Source organism: Phalacrocorax carbo, chromosome 9 (assembly GCF_963921805.1).
Source record: "Phalacrocorax carbo chromosome 9, bPhaCar2.1, whole genome shotgun sequence".
Lineage (NCBI taxonomy): Eukaryota > Metazoa > Chordata > Aves > Suliformes > Phalacrocoracidae > Phalacrocorax > Phalacrocorax carbo.
In genome coordinates, this window is record NC_087521.1 from 929,994 (window position 1) to 949,429 (window position 19,436).

A 19,436-nucleotide genomic window follows, 5' to 3' on the forward strand; every position below is an offset into this window, starting at 1 on the left:
CTAAGAACAATAGGGGAGGGTGGGCCCTAAACTGGGGGAGAGGGGATTTCTTCCAGCGTATGAGAACAGTGGGCTCTGCTGTCCTTCCAAAAGCCATCTTCCATCTCAGCAAAGATGCCAGGCCCTGAAATCTTTTCTCCCCAGAGATACATTGCCAGGGAGATGGAAAGAGTCTGGAGGAAGCCAATGCAGCTGTCCATGCCAGGTGTATTTGGGGACACAGCACATTCCCCTCCCCAGCAGTAGTGGTCCCGCACAGGTGTGTTACAAGCCAGGCTTTCAGAAGCAGTTCTTCCGTCTGCAGTGCTGGCTCTGCAACAAAGTAGACCAAGGAACTGATCTGGATTAAAAACCCAGCAAAGAGGTTATTTTTAGCGCAAATCGGTTTCCTGGCTAGTTTACTGCAAGACTCCACAGTTGTGCCCACATACCTCAGGAGGGCGATTCAATGGTGGGGGGGAACAAGGCTAGGGCAGGCAAGGCAACCTGCATTACTACTTGGAGAAATGTTGATCAGACACACTCAGTAGCCCAGTGAGTTATTCTGCTTTCTTTTTCATGGCTGACACTTCCCAGCTTGGGTGGTCACCCTCTTCCTGCAGGTTTCTCCATCTTTGACCATGTGCAGAACGAAGAGCACAAAGCAATACAAGACCACAAGCTTCAGCTTGCCGCCTGGCTCTTCTTTCCCCAGCCATACACTTGTCAGCCTGTCTTCCATGAGTGCCAGCCTATAGACATGTCAGCAAAGCAATCCCTGTCAGGCATACAGGAGAGAAACCTACACTGTAATTCTGGGATTGTCCTAAATAAATGAACGGATTGTGTAAATTAGCTATTCCTTGCCACCCATGCTATGCAACTTTTAGAACTATTTTAAACAGTTTCTTTGCATTCGTAATAAAATCTTCACTGCTCGTTCTGCTGTACAAGATGCACATAGTTAGCCTGCATGATGTTCTTAAGCAGAATACAGGGGCGTAGTCTGCTTATAGCCTGCTTATTCCCAGCTTGAGCAAAAGTCTATACTGCCTTCCCCCAGTGCCAAGTTATTCCTATCAGGCAGTTAGCAGCAGTGTTTGTTGAGGCCTTGGGTGGTGGTTGTTTTTCTTCCTGTTCTGTGTTGTTTGAGGTACCATAACATACAGTGTCCCCAAAACTATATACTGCTGTCTTCCTGGCTCGCTTTACTTGCAGAGACCATGAGCTTTTTGTCTGCATCTGTCCTCAGGCTGATAAAGATTTCTAATGGGTTTCTCTTTCTTTTCTAAAAGGTCTTTATTTGACTTCTTGTCCTTTTTTTCCCTACCCCTTATAGTGAGCTGGACTATTACGACTCTCCCAGTGTCAATGCCAGGTGCCAGAAGATCTGTGATCAGTGGGATAATCTAGGTGCCCTAACCCAGAAACGTCGAGAAGCCTTGGAGGTGAGACATGTTACAAGTTGGACCTTTGGGGTTATGTGGGTAGGTCAGGTTGTTTGTGGGAAGGAAGCTGCAGTGGGCACGAGCAATCAATTGCAGATCTTTTGTGCACTCCTAGAACAGCCCGGTCTGTAAACAAGGCCTAAATTTTAGTATATTTAGCCTGCTTTTCCCCTTACAGCCCAATTATGGTGCCATTCGTTTGCTCAGGCTATTGATTTATTTCTGTTTTTCTGGGTTTTGTAGTTTCATTCTGCTTGAAAAGACTGCCCTTGTTTTGTTTTACTTCAAAGGACCTCAGATTTTTCCCTCAGAGGAGGAAATCCATCCTGTGTGTAATCTCTTAACAGCAGAAAGACTTTTACCGTAGTACAGTCCTGGGTGCACCGAGGTCTGAAAGGAAGGAGCGGTTTGGATAATCCGCGTATATATGATTATTCTTTTCTAACCATCTTTCCTGTTTTTCTTTCTTTTTTCATGCATGCCCAGAGGACAGAGAAGCTACTGGAAACGATTGACCAGTTGTACCTGGAATATGCCAAACGAGCTGCCCCTTTCAATAACTGGATGGAAGGGGCCATGGAGGACCTGCAGGACACATTCATTGTTCACACCATTGAGGAGATCCAGGTACAGAGCAGTTATTTTTACTAGTCAGGCTGGGACAGAGAGAAGTCAGGGGTCTCCTGGGTGCCTAGTGGTGCTGAGTTTGCAGGGTATGTTTTGGTTCTTCTGCTCTAGTGAATGAGCCTTAGCAAGAGAAACACAAAGGAGTAAGTTTTTCATTGATTTCTGCCCCAGAAATGGATCTCAGTATGTATGAAACATGCTTATGCCATCCTAGCTAGACACAAAGAAATGAAAGTGGATTTTTCAGTGTAACTCCACAGTCTTATTAATGAAAGTCTGAAAATTGAGAGAATCTTTTAGGATCTTGTGGGGGTTTTTTAACCCACATGAGCCAAGCTTAGTGCTGCTCACAGGTCTGCAGGTCAGTTGTCCCATAAAATGTCATTTTCAGGTCATTTGGCCCTATGTGATAGGATGTGCCGTGAGGGAAGTTTTTGAGCTGCCAGCTGGGTTTCGGTGCTGAATACAAGGAAGATCAGAATTGTCCCCTTTGGTCGTGGATTACCATTTGAAGTGAAGGTCTTCCTGCATCCTGCAAGACAACAGAGACAGTATCTCAGTTTTCCCCATTCTGAAAAGGTGTTAGGAAAGCAAGTTGAGGTATCTACAGGTAATTTTCTGGACCTTTGAAAGCAGGAAGTACTCTTCCCTGGGTTGCAGTCAGTATTTCTATTTCTCCTGCTTGATTGGCTCATGAAAAAAAATCCAAGTAAGCTCTTTGCAGGAATGACTGACAGCAACATGGCCATCAGTGAGGCAACAAATGGGAGACCAACAGAGAACACACGGCAGCCAGGAGGGTGGAGGGGTAATAAAATAGCCCTAGCCTGGTATCAGCTCAGTTACTGAGCTGCTACTTGTGTCTTGGTGGACTTGTGTCCACCCTTCCCTCCTGAACAAAGGGGTTGATTAAGTCTTTCATAATGCTGAGCAAATCTGAACAGCACTTAAACACTTCCATCATCTCTTTGTGACTGCAGTATCTTTCCCAGCCCCCCAAGACTTGCATTACATCTCTGGCCACTGCAGCAGCTGCAAAATAATGAGTCACCATGTAAGGAAGGTATTTTACAAAAAGTAGTTACAGTGTGTGTGTTGTAAGAGAGTGGTCAATCATGCAGTTTACTTTCATTCTCTCTTCTGTCCACACTGTTCCCTCGGTTATCCATCCACGTGCCTCTCTGTCCCCGATTCTTTTTGCTGCCTCTTTCCCTGCATTTGCTTTCCTCGTCTTGATCTTCCAGGCTTCTGGGATGAAGTACCTTAAAGGCCTGTAGAAGCAGTGGGAGATGAGCCAGGATCAACTGGCTTCTCAGCTGTCCACAAACTACCAGCAAGCGTGCCCTCACCGTCGGTCCTTGGAGGACAATCTGGGCACCGCAGCAAGATGGGGAACAGAAAGACCCTGTTTTGTTCAGGGAGAAGGAGCTCGTTTCCAGCAGCAGGAGCATATGTTGCCTGTGCGAGTTTGCTGTTGGCTGGAAGACATTCACCTAGTTCTAACTGACTCTGATCAGACTGAATGTGACTCATCTGACTCATATTATTCGTCTCTAGTTATGTTAGGTGTAGAACTAGTACGTACCCAGTGGGAGACAAAAAAACATGGCACATTTACACTAATGAGACATGACTGCTTTAAAGTAATGCTAGTAGTCAGATCTTCTTCCCAAAGGGGCTGACAGATAGTCATTGAGCAGTGTTGGAGAAATAGTTCCCCCTAAATTATGAACCAGAATTATTCCACCATTTCTGGGATGTTATCTCTGTCACTGGTCACGGGACAGAAACAGAGGGAAAACAAGACTTCACATCATTTAACTACTTAAAGCAGCCTGTTTAGTGATGCTGAGAGAACTTGAAAAGAATATTAGAGTAGCCTGCTTTGTGTCCTGGGAATATATAAACTTTTGCAGTCACTTCTGCAGGGATATATTTGCTGAAGAAGCTATTCAGTGACTAATGCTCTTACCCTCCCTTTGCTGCTGCCTTTCTTCTGCAGGGATTGACCACAGCCCATGAACAGTTCAAAGCCACTTTGCCAGATGCCGACAAGGAGAGACAGGCCATCCTGGGAATCCACAATGAAGTCTCAAAGATTGTCCAGACATACCATGTCAACATGGCAGGAACAAATCCTTACACTACAATCACCCCGCAGGAGATCAATGGCAAATGGGAACACGTGAGTTCTTTCCAGCCTTGCAAGTTAGTGCGTGAGGATGCTGCTGCTCTATCAGTGGGACGCCAGGAAGTGGATTACTTACTCGTCAATTGCCCTCTTATGCTTTTAGGATTTTTGGTCATTTGTTTTTGACTCAATTGCCATGTGCTTGGGAAGTGGAGGAGGTCTTTCATATCAATCCCTAAGGGTGTCAGATCCTTTTTACTTGCTATTTTTATAATGAAAGATGCTAAATTAAAAGCTTTGAGGTTTTCAGTCCTCAGTTGAGCTGAAAAGCAAGTAAGTATGGCATGTGAGTCAGTATCCTTTTTCACCATTCAACCCTTCAGATGTTTTATCTCCACAGCCAAGTAGCCTTCCCTTGCTCTAATCCTGAAAGAGCAGCTACTCTCCATAGCAGCTGTGCTGATGGTTCTTACTACCAAACAAGATCACCAAAGCGAGATCTGAACAGGATCCTGCAGTTGAGTTAATATGAGCCACCAAAAACCCAAGTAGTGAATGGAAGCTTCTTCTGGTCTTCCATGGTCCGAGATGAGTTTGCAGCATGCATCCTACAGCAGATAGGATTCACATTCCATGAGCTTTCCCACCCTGTCCTAAACCGTATGACTGCTTGTTTTCAGTGCAAACACCCACTCCTCCCTTCCTTGCGGCAATTTCTACATTTACTATACATGTGCCTTTGTATGTATAAACTGTGCGCTTTGTTACTCTTTGCTGTAGGTGCGGCAACTGGTTCCCAGACGGGATCAAGCCCTGATGGAAGAACATGCTCGCCAGCAGCAAAATGAACGACTTCGTAAACAGTTTGGTGCACAGGCAAATGTCATTGGACCCTGGATCCAGACCAAGATGGAGGTAGTGCTTTGCTTATTTTGAAACAGTGTCTTTTCCTCTGTGATCATCACTTATATTCTTATCCTTGGTCCTTCTTGACCACCGTCATGGTCATTCTTCCTTCAGTTTGCAGCAAGAGAAACTTTCATAGAAAATATGAAGAATCCCAGGATTGATATCAGTTACTGAAGTGCTTGTACTTTTTACAAGCACTTTTTACTGTTTAGTACAGAGATAAAAAGCATGACTTAAAATGGAGAACACTGGTATTTTAATAAAGTTGTGTTTATATGCAGCAAATTAAAGACCCTACATCAGAAGCATATTTTATGTAACTGCTTTCACAGCAATCATCTTGATACGCATGACAAAATAAATACAATTAGCATATCAAACATCAGCAGAGGAGACATTTTTAAGGGACATCTTCTTTCTTTATGTAAGATTTGAGTTAAAGGAATTGGAGTTGATGAAATGGAAAAACACAAAGCTATTACTGATGGCAGGAGCTGTGAAGAAGAGAGTGATTACAGAAATATGTTTGTATGAAGGGTCTAAGTTAGTGGCAGGCAGTACATCAGAAAACGACCTGGCTTAGTACACTAATAGCTTATGGACTGCAGTCCTCTTTTTTCTTTTTTTTTGGTGTCTTTGTATTAGACACATCTCATGTGACTAACCTCACTTGGAAAATGTTCAGGGCTCTGCTAAAAATTTTTTGCTGACACTGTTTTGGCTCATTTAAAGTAACTGCTCCATGAGATTTTTTTTTTTTTTTTTTGAATCATCATCCTGTGTGAGTGTGAAATAGCTGCAATAAATATCAAGCATGTTGAGGCTTGTTCTTCCAATGGGGTCTAACTCCTTTGGCTTTGCTAATGCAGGAGATTGGCCGCATTTCCATAGAGATGCATGGGACCTTGGAGGACCAGCTCAGCCACTTGCGGCAGTATGAGAAAAGCATTGTGAATTACAAACCAAAGATTGACCAGTTGGAAGGAGACCACCAACAGATCCAGGAAGCACTTATCTTTGACAACAAGCACACCAACTACACCATGGAGGTAAAAGTTTTGGCAGCAGATCAGACAGCCTCATCGGCTGTGGCCAGTTAGCATCAGCCACATCCAGCTCTGGCAACGTGTTGTGGTTCTCAGGAAAATGGAGAGCTTGGCAATGTGGCCAAGCATGCAACGACATGTTGCTGAGTTGGTTTTTTTTTTGCTTTGTTGTACTTCATGCCAACCCATTCCAATGTAATTCCAAATACAGATAACAGAACTAACCTGAATGAGATCAACAGTATTGCTTGAAAATTGGCTGGTCTCGTTTCTCCTGCCACCCAGCTGTGGCAGCCTGTTAGCTGGGATTAGAAAGACCAGGGGAGTACTGGTGATTTTGAGCTGCCACAGCGTGGCAGAAGAAAAAAGTCCAACAAAAGCTTTTTAAAATCAGAGTCTGGCTTTCTGTTGACAATGTGAGGTTTCTTGGAAGCAATCTGAGTTCAGCATGAGTCCAGCAGAACACAGACAGGCTTTGAAACTTGTCTTTTGGTTTCTGGCCAGCTCTCCATTAAGCAACAGCAGAGGCAGTGGAGCGCCAGCGTCTTCCAAGGACTGTGGTTTATTTATTTTCTTGGTAAGGAGAACTTTCTGCCCAGCTAAGTCCTAGAAGCACTGGGTTTGATTCTTATTTGTGTAAAAGGCCCGCAGTATCTTGCTCTGACAAGGCAAAGGAACTTTGTAATAGGACCAAGGCTTCCTTAAGATCAGGAATTGGCCTCTTCAATATTTTTTTCCGTCAAAATTCAGATTTTAAACATCTTGTTGGCTCACGCAGCAGATGGGAAGGAAGCTTTTCTGAGCAAATGGACTTCTCCTGCCTTGGCCACCCACCAGGATCACTTAATTTGCAACAAGTGGCACATTTGATCCACTGGCCTCAGAAGCAGAAGAGCTACTTTTTAATTTTAAAATTATCCTGTCCTCTTTTTCCAGCATATCCGAGTGGGCTGGGAACAGTTACTAACAACAATTGCTAGGACCATCAACGAAGTGGAAAACCAGATTCTGACCCGTGATGCCAAAGGAATCAGCCAGGAACAGATGAATGAGTTCCGGGCTTCTTTCAACCATTTTGACAGGGTAAGTCACTGCTGACTGCAGCTTGGTAAGCTTACAAGCTTCCATGTAGGCTGCACAGTGCAATAAAAAACAAACAGTCACTGTGATAAAACTAGATCAATAGAAGAAGTTTCCTTCTTAAAAACGCTGCTGCTGTGGAGCAGTCATTCCTGTGAAGACTACTAAGTGACCATTAGCCTGGGAGGAGAAGTGTATCTTCACAGGAAACTAAACTGCTAAGTTTCCTGATAAAGCTAAAGTATAGAAAGTTTGAAGGCTTATTTAGGGAAGTAGACTTTCACCCCGTCTTTTCCAGAGAGCAGACTATTATCTTGATTTATAAAGGTATTTGGAGCAGCTGTCTTCCACTGATGTACCATCACATAAATCTGTATTGAAGAAACAGGAGCAAACAGGAGAAACTATATGCACCACTGCGTTGCATGACGTAGATAAACCCTGATGTAAAGCCTGCCTTGCCTTACTGTGGAAATACATGCCAAGGCACTAGCGGGTACAATAAGAAAGGAATTCCTTAAAGGAAATTATCCTCCCCTCAATTTGCCAGCCTGTCTGCAGCTCTTCCGTTTACAACCCGAATCACAAAGGTGTCATGCAGGGAAGCAGAGGCAGCAGCCCAAGCCTGAAACTGGCTCCATTATCAACCCCTTCAACGCTGTCTGGAAATCCATGAGCAGCCTGCAGAGATACCAAGTCAGTGATGCAAATATAGGTTGTTCTCCACCACTTGCTCCATCAGCCAGACTGTTTGAAAGGTATCCAGAGAACAGGGCTGCAGCCTGCCTGCAGAGATTGGCCACACTTTCAGATTGCTGAACACTGGTTATTTCAGCCCTTTTCTAACTGCCTAAGAAAAACTAAAATGGTGGTTTCTTTTCGTAGCAGAGGGACCCATATGTTTTGACCTTCATATCTTTGCCCCTTCCTCCGCAACAGTCTGAATGATAATGCAGAGAGAACATGGTTTTCTTATCTTCAACTGTGTATTTGATTCATAAAGGCTTAATGCTGACTTTAAAAGCTGATTTTTTTGAGAAAAGTCACTTGGAATTGGCCCTACTGTCCTGTCTGTAGCTTCCTTGATCTAGCCAGAGATGGTGGCAGCAGGCAGGGGCTCTTCTTCTCAGGGACTGTCCTGAGCTGAAATTCTGCAGGCTGTTGTGGGGATTCTCAGTTCCTGTGGTAGCTTGTGTATAGTTTAATGATTACATCCAAACACTGGGGGAACAAGAACTGAGCAAAGGGAAGAGTAGCTGCCAAGCTGTGTTGTGCTGTGCTGTACAGCAGTGCTGTTTGCAGAGCTATTTCATCCAAGTGAAATAGCTTTACCAGTCAAAGCTCTACCTCATGTGCAGGTCTCACAAATACAGCCCTAATACTGCTCCCCTGAGCTTCAGCTGGTTTTCCTTGTCTGTTCCCGGGATGCCCTAAGCTTCCTTGAGTGTGTTGCCAAACACACCTGCCCTCACCTCCTCCTTTAGTGGGACTTTAGAAGATTAAGGCAATGCTTCCCACCGCCTCTGCCTGCTTACCTGCACTCTGGGTTACTAGTGAAACACAAGGCTTCTGGCACTATGGATAACAAGTAGTGACACGAATAATTTACTTGGGAGATGGAGATCTTGAGGCTTCTGAGCATCAACTGTTTTTGTCATTCAAATGCTCTCAAGATGTGACGAGCTCTCTGAGAAGGAACTGTTCCAAGAGCATTTTTAGCACATCCTGAAATGTCATTGTGATATCTAATGTTGTGCACTTTTTTTCTTCCCTGTCTTTCTATCTGCATGTCATTCTTCCTCTCCCTCTCTCCTCACCCACTGCATGGTGCACCTGTTTGTTGTCCTTCCATCTCCCTTTGATCTCCTCTTTGTCTCCCTTCCTTCTGCCCCACACCGTCACCCCACTGGCACTGCATGTCCTGCTGCCTGGCACACCGCATAACCAGGACCACTCCGGCACACTTGGCCCTGAGGAATTCAAAGCCTGTCTCATCAGCTTGGGTTACGATATTGGAAACGATGCACAGGTACTGAATGCTAGTGGTGAACACAGTCAGGTGTTAAACTGTGAAAAATAACAGTTTTTTCCTTTCTTTTTTTGTTTGTCTTAATCCATCTGTCATTGCTGTTCTTGTGTTTGTCTATATATATGCATCACTTCTCTATACTACTTCCTCTTTAAATGTATTTTGGTATCTATTCCTTCTTAATTCCCTAATTGTTTGTCTTGGGAGAATTCCTTTTATGTCTTCAAACTATTCCATCTACTTCTGTGTCACTTAACACTCCTTTTCTTGTCCATCCCTCAACCTGTCTTGCTTGATATCTTCATTCCTTTGTTTTTAATCATCAATATGTTCCTTGTGTGTAAACTATTCCATGTCCAAAACCACCTTTGCTTCTTCATGGCTTCATAAACTACCTTTCCTCTGTTGTTTTTCATTGTTCTGTAAATCCTTCCTTCCATCTCCTCCCCCCTGAAACTCATTCTTTGTAATGTCTCCTGTGGTTTCATTTCTCCCTGGACTGTCTACCTTTTCCCTCTTGGCTTTTTCCATCTTTGCATCACTCCCTGTAGAAGAAGACTGGTATGATGGATTGTGAAGATTTCCGAGCCTGCCTTATCTCCATGGGTTACAATATGGTAATGTAGAGCTCTCTGTCAGTCCTGTTCAAAGTGATTCTCGTAGGCACCTTCAAAAATAAAGGGAGAATGTGTAGTGAATGAATCAAGGTAAATATAGCCTTATTTTCCAGAATTATCAGCAATGGATGTTAAATCTAGTACTAGTTGTACATATAAAATTCTTGTCTCGCAGTGGTAGCTGAAGGTAAAAAATGGAAATCATTGCCTGAGTCCTGTGTGTTTCAAATAGGGATTATATTTATCAAACTGTGTAGCTACAAGTGGAAGAAACAATAAACTTCCTTGTATCAGTACCTGCGCTCTGCATAGCACATACAACCTCCCCAGCACTAAGCATCAATTGAACTCATCTGGAAGTATACACAACCTGATTTCTGAATACACTCAAACGCTGCTCCTCTCAGTCCTGTCATTTATTTCACATCTCTCTTCCTGTACATGTAAGTAAGTTCAAGTTCCAGTCATCCTCACTGAAGCTTTTCCCTCACCAGAGTACAGTAACATGTGGCGCCTTGAGAGGCATGATAAGTAATAGGAACAGCTTCGCCGAAGACTGATGCTTGTCATACAGCAGAGAGCATAGTGCAGAAATATTCAGCTGTACTCTCAGTATCTTTGCTCCTGATGTCAGACAAAGCAATGTTCATTCATCTTACTCACCAGCCCAGTATGAATATAGACATTTCAGTGTAGTGTGCCAAGCTGCAGTAATATTTGATCAGATACCTTAATTACTCTTGAAGGTATACTGTTCTAGATGTGCTAGAAGAACCTGTTCCCAGGAGGAGACTCTGCTCTGCTCTCCCCTCCTCCTTACCTGGGGAGGAAGGAGTCCTGGAGATGGGAATAGATTACCTTCTGCTTATATGCCAAAAAAAAAAAAAAATGCAGAAAAGTATGCTACAAGGTTTTTGCTTCCGTAGCATACTTCTGTAGGATCTTCCCTGTAAAGGCTACTTCCTTGGGCCACTCCAGATATCCAAATCCTACTTTCCAAAGCCTGTCTGGCTGAGATGAACCAGATACTATTAAAGACCCCAGAGGTGTTTCTTCTGGTGGTTTCTGCTCTGGCAGCTGAAGAGAACTGTAAAAGTTCTCTTCTAGTAAATAAAAGGATTTGAGGAACGCAGATCTTCAAATATTGCTACAGACAGCTAGCATGACATGTATTACAGAGAAATTTGCATCTATTATTCCCTGATAGGAGCATTGTCCTAGAGCTAGGTGGAGCTGGATGTTATCCTGAGGCTCAGCTTTCAGTATTTTATTCCAGAGGACAAATTAGTGGGAAGCATTTGTACACAACACCAAGCTAAAAAAGAATGACCTGATAAAGCAATTAGAAATGGTTTCTATTTGGCTTTGTTTTTCTAGCTGTGAGATATGCTGCTGAACAGTTTCTTCCCACTTCCATAGCACTGCTGCCCAAATGTCCAGGCTTACATGACTCTCTCGTTCTCCAGGGAGAGGCAGAGTTTTCCCGCATCATGAGCATCGTCGACCCTAACCGCTTGGGTGTAGTGACGTTCCAGGCCTTCATCGACTTCATGTCCCGGGAGACAGCAGATACAGATACCGCTGACCAGGTTATGGCTTCCTTCAAGATCCTGGCTGGAGATAAGGTCAGGCTCCACACCTTCCTTTTCTGCATCTGTGTTGCTCCTGCTTTCCTTTTTCTCTCTTGTCTCCGAGAGAAAGTGTCGAGGAAAGCACTCTCTAGCATGGAGGGTATTTTCACAGGAACATTGTGCAGTGCTGGAGGAGTGCAGGGCTAAAGTGTGGGTTAATGAGCAACCTGCCAAGGCACTTGAAAGTCCTGTTCAGCTGTCAGTCAGAACTTTGCTGCCCACTCTTACTTTAAAAATTTAATTAACAGCTTGGTTGCGATTTGTTATTTTAAAATGTATGAATGAATTCAGCAGATGGTTCTTGATTAGTCTTGAAAAACTATTAATTACTGACTGCTGTAAACTTGAGATGATCTTTCTCAGATATACATGTGTCACTATCAGTTGTTACACAATCAATAGTGTATTTTTCATTGAGGATGTGTTGTATCTGCAAGAGGGGCATCTTTTAATAATAGAAATTGGTTGAAAGTAGGAAAACTCACAGGATGATACTAAAAGTATTGATTTTCTAAATTTGCATCACCAGTGGAACCAGCTGATAGAATTATCTATGTAATCTTATTTTTCTCATATAACAATCCCCACTAATCTTTTATGTAATTGAACAAATAATATGTGCATGCAGTATTAATATATCTCTATATTTGCTAATGTTTTTATTCATCTCACTTGAAAAGTGGGATACCATTTCTCAGATTGTAATGGCTTTCCCTTACATCCAGTACTGGTTTCCTGTTTCACTAATAATCTTTTTCATAATCCGTAATGTAGAAGTTCATGATTTCCATCCTTTAGGCATCTACCTGACTGAAGCCAGTCCTATTGCCTGAAAACTCCACATTATTCAGATAAGCTAATCACTGAATAAATAGGTACTTTTGGATACAGTATTACTTACTAACTTTTTTACTCTGTACAGTATGTTAAATATATTTGTCAGTGTTTAATACGCTCTGGTGACTCTAACATGAATCAGACAGTATTTCATTATGAAGAAAAATACCTCTTACTCATTTCAATCATTAAACTGAAAGGCAGGTGAGGGGGAAAGAATTAAAAGTCACAGGAGAGAGAGAGATGGCGTGAAACCTGAACCATTATTCAGACGACTGCAAATGCCCATGAATCAGTTAGCCAAAGACAACATACCAGTTAGCAAACAGGCAGCTATTGTTACTTACTGCATGGAGAGAAGCCAAGCTACCTTATCTCAGCTCCGTGAGTCTCCAGAAGCCGAATTTATATAGGAAATTTTGCTTGCTTATTAGAAATGGTGGCTGTGAAAGGCAAGGATTGTTGGGGAAACTGTGGAAGCAATACAAAGTGTTTGTCTGCTGTCTGCCTTAGTGCCACCAGTCAGAGCTAGTGGGGTTGGCTCCTGTCCTTGCTCTGAAGAGGGGGAACAACTCCCAAGCAGCACAAGCAACTCCTGCCAGTGAGAGACGGGGTCCAAGTGAAATTTCTGCTTCCTCCCATTTGCTTTCAGCAGGACTTCCATTGTCAACAGGAAGGCACAGTCTTACACTAACACCTTACCTACCCCCAGGTCTTTTCTTTAGGTGTGCCAGCGTTTCCTGCAAAAAGCATTCTTTCTCTCCATTGTAAAAAACATTTTCTTGTCCAAATGGTGGGGACTGACTGCATTTCCTACCAAGGCATATGAGCAGAGAGCAGCTCCCTGTGTGGGTGTACAGTACTAGTCGAGTTGTTGGGGTCCTGTCCGTGACTGTTGTTTGCTGCCCCAGGGCGGACAGGGCATGGTTGTCCCTCTGAGGAAGGTCAGTTTCTGAAAGTAACAATCACCTTATCATTTGTCCTCGTTGCAGAACTACATCACTGTGGATGAATTACGGCGGGAACTGCCTCCTGATCAGGCTGAATATTGCATTGCTAGAATGGCACCCTACAACGGCGGTGATGCTGTACCTGGTGCCCTGGACTACATGTCCTTCTCCACGGCACTCTACGGCGAAAGTGACCTTTAACTTTTTTCTGTCCCACCACACGCTCCCTCCCCTCTCCCCCGTCCAACACGCCCTTCTTTCTCTTTGCAAAGCAGCCTCTGCTCCGCTCTTTTTTGTGTTTCCCTGTTTAGCTTCAGATAACAGATCACATTTTTAAGTGGGGGGGGGAGGACATTGACATGGGACCGCCTACCTTGCCCTTGAAATGACAGTTTACAAAATTATTTTGTGCAAAAAAGTTACGTTTTAAAAAGAACAGACATATTTTATTATAGAAAAAGGTATTTTTCTCCACCAGATTGAAACTTAAAAAGAAAATGTTAAAATATTGCACCAAATATTTTTTGTTGTGACATAGAAAGTTCAGCACAATGTTACATTCCATCTTTTCCAAAAAGAACCAAACAACAAAACGCCACTTGTTCTGTTAACTTTTACATTTGCGTATGTCTCTCTTATCACGTATCTTGGGAGGGGGGAAAGCACACAAGTGCATTTGTTTGCTGGTTCACTCATTTCATGAAAATATTTTATGATAAACTTTTGAAATTGCTGTGTTTTCTAAGGAAAAAATAATGTACACAGCTCATTTTCATATTTAATTAAAAAAATACAATATTCCTCCTATGTTTATCAGTGCACAACTTTTTTTGTTGCTGCGAGTTGTCTGGTTTCACAACATGAAGCTTGAGAGTTGATAACTTTGATATTGCTTGTCACAAACCATATTAAAAATTTCTTGTGATAACAAATCTAGACTTCATTCATTTGTATAGTAAAATTGTTTAATTCTATTTAGTTGAAAATACAAACACGATGAAGAGGATCCAAAATTAATGTTTTTTAAATTGAAATTACAATACTTTAAAGGTAATCTTCCTTTCCCCCTTAATCTTTTCGTTCTTGTTGAATGATGTTGGAATTTTCACAGCTTTCTTACTACTTTAAATTAATGTCTTATATAATTTTTAACCGTCCCTGATACACCCACATCTCTAGAAACAATATTCTTGTTATTCCTTAAAAACCAGCACAGAATTAGTTACTAGACCTGTGCAAACAAACCACCCCTGTATACTGAACCACCTATGAAAAATGCCTCCACTGTTCCGTGCTCAGCGTTCTATATCTCACTGCTCTTGATATCACATCTTCTGACATTATAAATTCTTCCAAGAGCCCTCAAGATCATATTTGTATTGGATATTCAAAAGAAACCAGCCTTCAGAACAACTCATTTGGGACCTTTAATGAGTCATAAAATATACACATACACGCGTGTGCCTGAAAATCAGCAAAGGGAAGCAGCTAACCCCTTCCCAGCCATTTCATATTACAGGTGCATTTCCTGCCCTCCCACAACTTTTTTAGGAAACATGGAGTTGAGAGCAAAAAAACTGCATTACTGCTTCATGACATGTTTCAAGTGAGTGCTTTCTTAGGTATAACCATGTCTCTAGTCCCAAAGGCAGTTTTTATTTTGAAGTAAGAACTGCAGGAGCAGAGAGCTCATGCGCAGATTCACAAGGGGCTGCTGCAGCATTGCCCTGTCCTCCAGGACAGAGCTAAGCCCTGAGGAGGGTGTTGTATATACATTGTGGGTTGGGGTTCAGCACAACTTTCTGGCTTACTCTTGACCTTGAGTAGGACACGATAAAATGCACAGCAGTGTGTTGTGATGTACCCGACGGCATCTGCACGCTGTGTTTGGGAGAGGGGAATGCTAATGTCTGCTACCACCCTTCTTCCAGGAGACACCGAGACCTGTGTCCGCCTGTAGGCTGGGTAACGTGTTCGCAGAGGGTATGCAACCGAGCGCCATTTAGCTTCATACATAGATAAGGCCGGACTGTACTCACTGTTTGTCTTCAGAGGTTGAGGCAGAAGCAGTTCATGTAATGTACCTATGATTGCATTGTTAATGAGTGCTGGAGTTGAGCTGAAGCTGAATTTCCTGTGTTGTGACCCATGATATGGAGAAGCCTGGAGGGGTTGATATGAACTGTCAGTAATGTATGATTTGCAGCTGCACCAGTATTTAATGCACTTGCAAGCTCCTCTATAGGGCCATTTTCAGCTATGTCGCAAATCGCTACGAGTGGGACTGCCCTCTTCAAAGATATGGACTGCTGATTCCATTGCTGTGTTTTAACGTACATAACAGGTTATCTGTTTGAAAACTAACACAGTGGAGAAGATGACTATAGGCATGAGCAGGTAATTTATATTGAAATTTGCCTCAGAGCACCCATTGCCCTTGCTTTGATAACCCCCTCTCCCTTCCACAGTAGCTGCCCTGTCCTTGGCTTGGGGCACCTGGAAAAGGACATTTGTACTGCCAAACAAACTGAGGTTCTCTGCGGGTTGTACCCATTCCCAGAAGATGCAATGATACACTTATTTTAGTCATAGACTCATTAAGGTTAGAAAAGACCTCTAAGATCATCAAGTCCCACTGTCACCACAACACCACCAGGCCTCCTAAACCATGTCCCAAAGTGCCACGTCTACAAGTTTTTTGAACACCTCCAGGGATGGCGACTCCACCACCTCCCTGGGCAGCCTGTGCCAGGGCCTGACCTCTCTTTCAGTGAAGAAATTCTCCCTAATATCCAGTCTAAACCTCCCCTGATGCAGCTTGAGGTCATTTCCTCTCGTTCTATCGCTAGTAACTTGGGAGAAGAGACCAACACCCACCTCACTGCAACCTCCTTTCAGGCAGGAGTCCAGGAAGGCTGGATGTTATTAAAGAAGGACGTCTCAAAGGCGCAGGAGCAGGCCGTCCCCATGTGCCATAAGTCGAGCAGGCGGGGGAGACGACCGGCTTGGCTGAATAGGGAGCTTTGGCTGGGACTCAAGAGAAAAATGAGAGCTTACTGCCTTTGGAAGAAGGGGCAGGTGACTCAGGAGGACTACAAGGGTGTTGTGAGGTTATGCAGGGAAAAGGTTAGGAAGGCAAAGGCCCAGCTAGAACTTAGACTGGCCACCACCGTTAAAGATAACAAAAAATGTTTTTATAAATACATCAGTGACAAAAGGAGGGCCAGGGAGAATCTCCCACCTTTGTTGGATGCAGAATGTAACCTTGCCAGGAAAGATGAGGAGAAGACTGAGGTACTTAATGCTTTCTTTGCCTCAGTATTTAATAGTCAGACTGGTCACCCTCAGGGTTGTCGGGCCCCTGTGCTGGGAGATGGAGATGGTATGCAGAATGAAGTCCCAGTTGTTGGAGAGGTGGCAGTCACCGACCTGCTCCTTCACCTGGATGTTCACAAGTCCACGGGGCTGGATGAGAACCACCCGAGGATGCTGAGGGAGCTGGCAGAGGAGCTCACCAAGCCACTGTCCATCATTTATCAGCAGTCCTGGTCAGCCGGGGAGGTCCCAGATGACTGGGAACTAGCGAATGTGACACCCCTCTATAAGAAGGGTCGGAAGGAGGATCTGGGGAACTACAGGCCTGTCAGCCTGACCTCAGTGCCAGGAAAGGTCATGGAGCAGATCACCTTGAATGCCATTACGCGGCACATGCAGGACAACCAGGGGATCGGGCTCAGCCAGCATGGGTTTATGAAAGGGAGGTCCTGCCTCACTAACCTGGTCTCCTTCTATGATAAGGTGACCCGCTTAGTGGATGAGGGGAAGGCTGTGGGCGTTGTCTGCTTGGACTTTAGTAAGGCCTTTGACACTGCCTCCCACAGCATTCTCCTGGAGAAGCTGGCTGCTCATGGCTTGGACAAGTGCACACTGCGCTGGACTAAAAACTGGCTGGACGACCGAGCCCAGAGAGCCCAGAGAGTAGTGGTGAGGTGTAGCGAGGCAGGGGTCGGTCTCTTCTCCCTAGTAACAAGCGATAGGACGAGGGGAAATGGCCTTGAGCTGCACCAGGGGAAGTTTAGGTTGGATATTAGGAAAAACTTCTTCACCAAAAGGGTTGTCAAACATTGGCACAGGCTGCCCAGGGAGGTGGTGGAGTCTCCATCCCTGGAGGTATTTAAAAGAAGGGTAGACGTGGTGCTTGAGGATATGGTTTAGTGGTGGACTTGGCAGTGACAGGTTAGCGGTTGGACTCGATGATCTTAAGGGTCTTTTCCAACCTTAAAGATTCTATGACTCTATGATTATGGTAGCTGTAGAGAGCGATAAGGTCTCCCCTCAGCCTCCTCTTCTCCAGACTAAAACTGACTAAAATGCATGCTTTCTTTTTTAATTTAAACAGTAATACCAGGGGGTGGGGGGGAATATCTGTTGGGGTATTAAATGACCACTGTCTAGAGAAAAGATTCATGTTATTTTGAAATTGGTCTGGAAGAAGAGGATAGGGCCCAGGTCTGCTACCTCTCTGAGAATGGAGCCGAATTATTTGGAATGCTCTCAGTGACAGTGCTCTGCAAGTCCATGTTGGAGATTCCAGAAGTCTTTACAAAAACCTTTTACTGAGCTGTGGTAGCGTTGCACTTTGTGACCAGGTTTCACACAAAACCCCAGCAGGGTGTAAGTATTCATGGCTTTGAGACAGAAGGAAAACAGGTGGCTTTTCCCTGCTCACACCACAAGTTGTTGGCAGCATGTGGGCTCCAACCTTGCTAATGTGCTCTGTTGGCACCACAGCAATGCATCCTTTGGTGAAGTTGAGGTATTAACAGCACCAGAAAGGCCTCGCCTATGCTTCCAAGTGGTTGAATAGAGCTCAAAATATTGGCAGTACGCATGTCTCAAATTTTAGCCACATGTACTGGTATTTCTTCTGCTTACGTGCCATGGCCTTGACAAACTGGCTAGAGCTTATGTGACTTGGTCTTTCACTCCAGGCTGTAGATACAGGCTCTCCATTCCCACCCTACCCAAGGAGGAGCACTAGGATGCTGCAACATGTTCACCTTCCTCATATGTAGCACAAGTCGTATCTTGCAATCATGTGGCCTAACAGTCTCTGGCAGTTAGTATGCTGAAATTTGAAAACAGGTTTTTGTATTAGGCTCATGGTTTTGCAGCTAACATGCCATTCTTTAGCCAAGTCCTGACATCAGCCTTGATGAAATTCGTCTCTGGAAGCAGCTGTTTGCAGCTCAGTGACTGACCCTTCCCCTGCCAAGAACTGAAGAAGCGGACAAGCTGCTTCAAGCTCACATCTCCCATTCAGGAATGAACTGTTTTTGTCAGCCTGCCATACTCAATATTTTCAAGTACAGAAATTGAAATAATGCTTTCCCAAGAAATTAACCATTTTGCTTTCATGGTGGTTGACATCTTTGGCTGCTGAGATCTTGGTACCTGCCCCTGCATGACTGTCTGACAGTAGAGGGACAAAAAGCACATCAGTGCTCAGACAACATGGGTCTGTCTTGCCTGCCAGAATGTCAGCCACATTTCCAAAAGCCTCTCAAATCTGTCTTGTGACTGTTGCATGTCTTCAGTGCTGCCAGCATCTGGTTTGGAGCAGAGGAGCAGAGCCAGGAGTCTCAGAAGACAATGAAAGGAAACTGGTCTGCAACCTTGAATGAACTTGGTTTCAAAGAAGTATTCATACGTGCACAGAGGATCCATCCAACCGAATCAGACTGGCTGGTTTTATCAGGAAAATAATGGAGAGGGCAAGCAATAAAGAGAGGGTAACTGTAATGGCTGGGAAAAGCAACAGCTCAAACTGAAATGACTTTGTTAAGGAATGAGAATGCAGGAATGATTTTCAGACCATAACAAGAAAATTATTTGTACAACATTACTTGCACTACAGATGCTGGGGTAGTACAGATTCCCGCCATGCCCTCTCCCCTTCCCCCCAGTGCTCCCGGCCCCTGTAGTAGCCAAGTATTAAGAAAGCTTAATCGTGTTGAATTAATAAAACTGCCGAGATGACTCTGGCTAATGAAAGAGTTGCTGCTGTGTAAACCCTTAAAATCCATTACTTTACCTCTAAGCTGCTGGGAAAGTCTTAGCATAATAAACCTAGGTTAATAAAGTATAGGGCA

The 19,436-nt window shown here is 43.9% G+C and overlaps 1 protein-coding gene across 4 annotated transcripts in view; it reads left to right on the plus strand.

Annotated features, from left to right (window-relative positions):
* Positions 1-14,216, plus strand: part of ACTN1 (actinin alpha 1) — a 91,046-nt gene extending 76,830 nt beyond the window's left edge. For 2 of the 4 annotated variants that reach the window (XM_064460043.1, XM_064460045.1), the window contains 9 exons: positions 1,319-1,427; positions 1,914-2,054; positions 4,057-4,239; positions 4,966-5,100; positions 5,964-6,143; positions 7,077-7,223; positions 9,169-9,249; positions 11,333-11,491; positions 13,327-14,216. In XM_064460043.1, coding sequence (XP_064316113.1) covers positions 1,319-1,427; positions 1,914-2,054; positions 4,057-4,239; positions 4,966-5,100; positions 5,964-6,143; positions 7,077-7,223; positions 9,169-9,249; positions 11,333-11,491; positions 13,327-13,485 — 1,294 coding nt within the window. In that variant the 3' untranslated portion in view covers positions 13,486-14,216. Of the gene's footprint in view, positions 1-1,318; positions 1,428-1,913; positions 2,055-4,056; positions 4,240-4,965; positions 5,101-5,963; positions 6,144-7,076; positions 7,224-9,168; positions 9,250-9,800; positions 9,867-11,332; positions 11,492-13,326 lie in introns of all 4 variants that reach the window. The other 2 variants (XM_064460046.1, XM_064460044.1) reach the window with 2 other exon arrangements.
* The last annotated feature ends 5,220 nt before the right edge of the window (positions 14,217-19,436 follow it).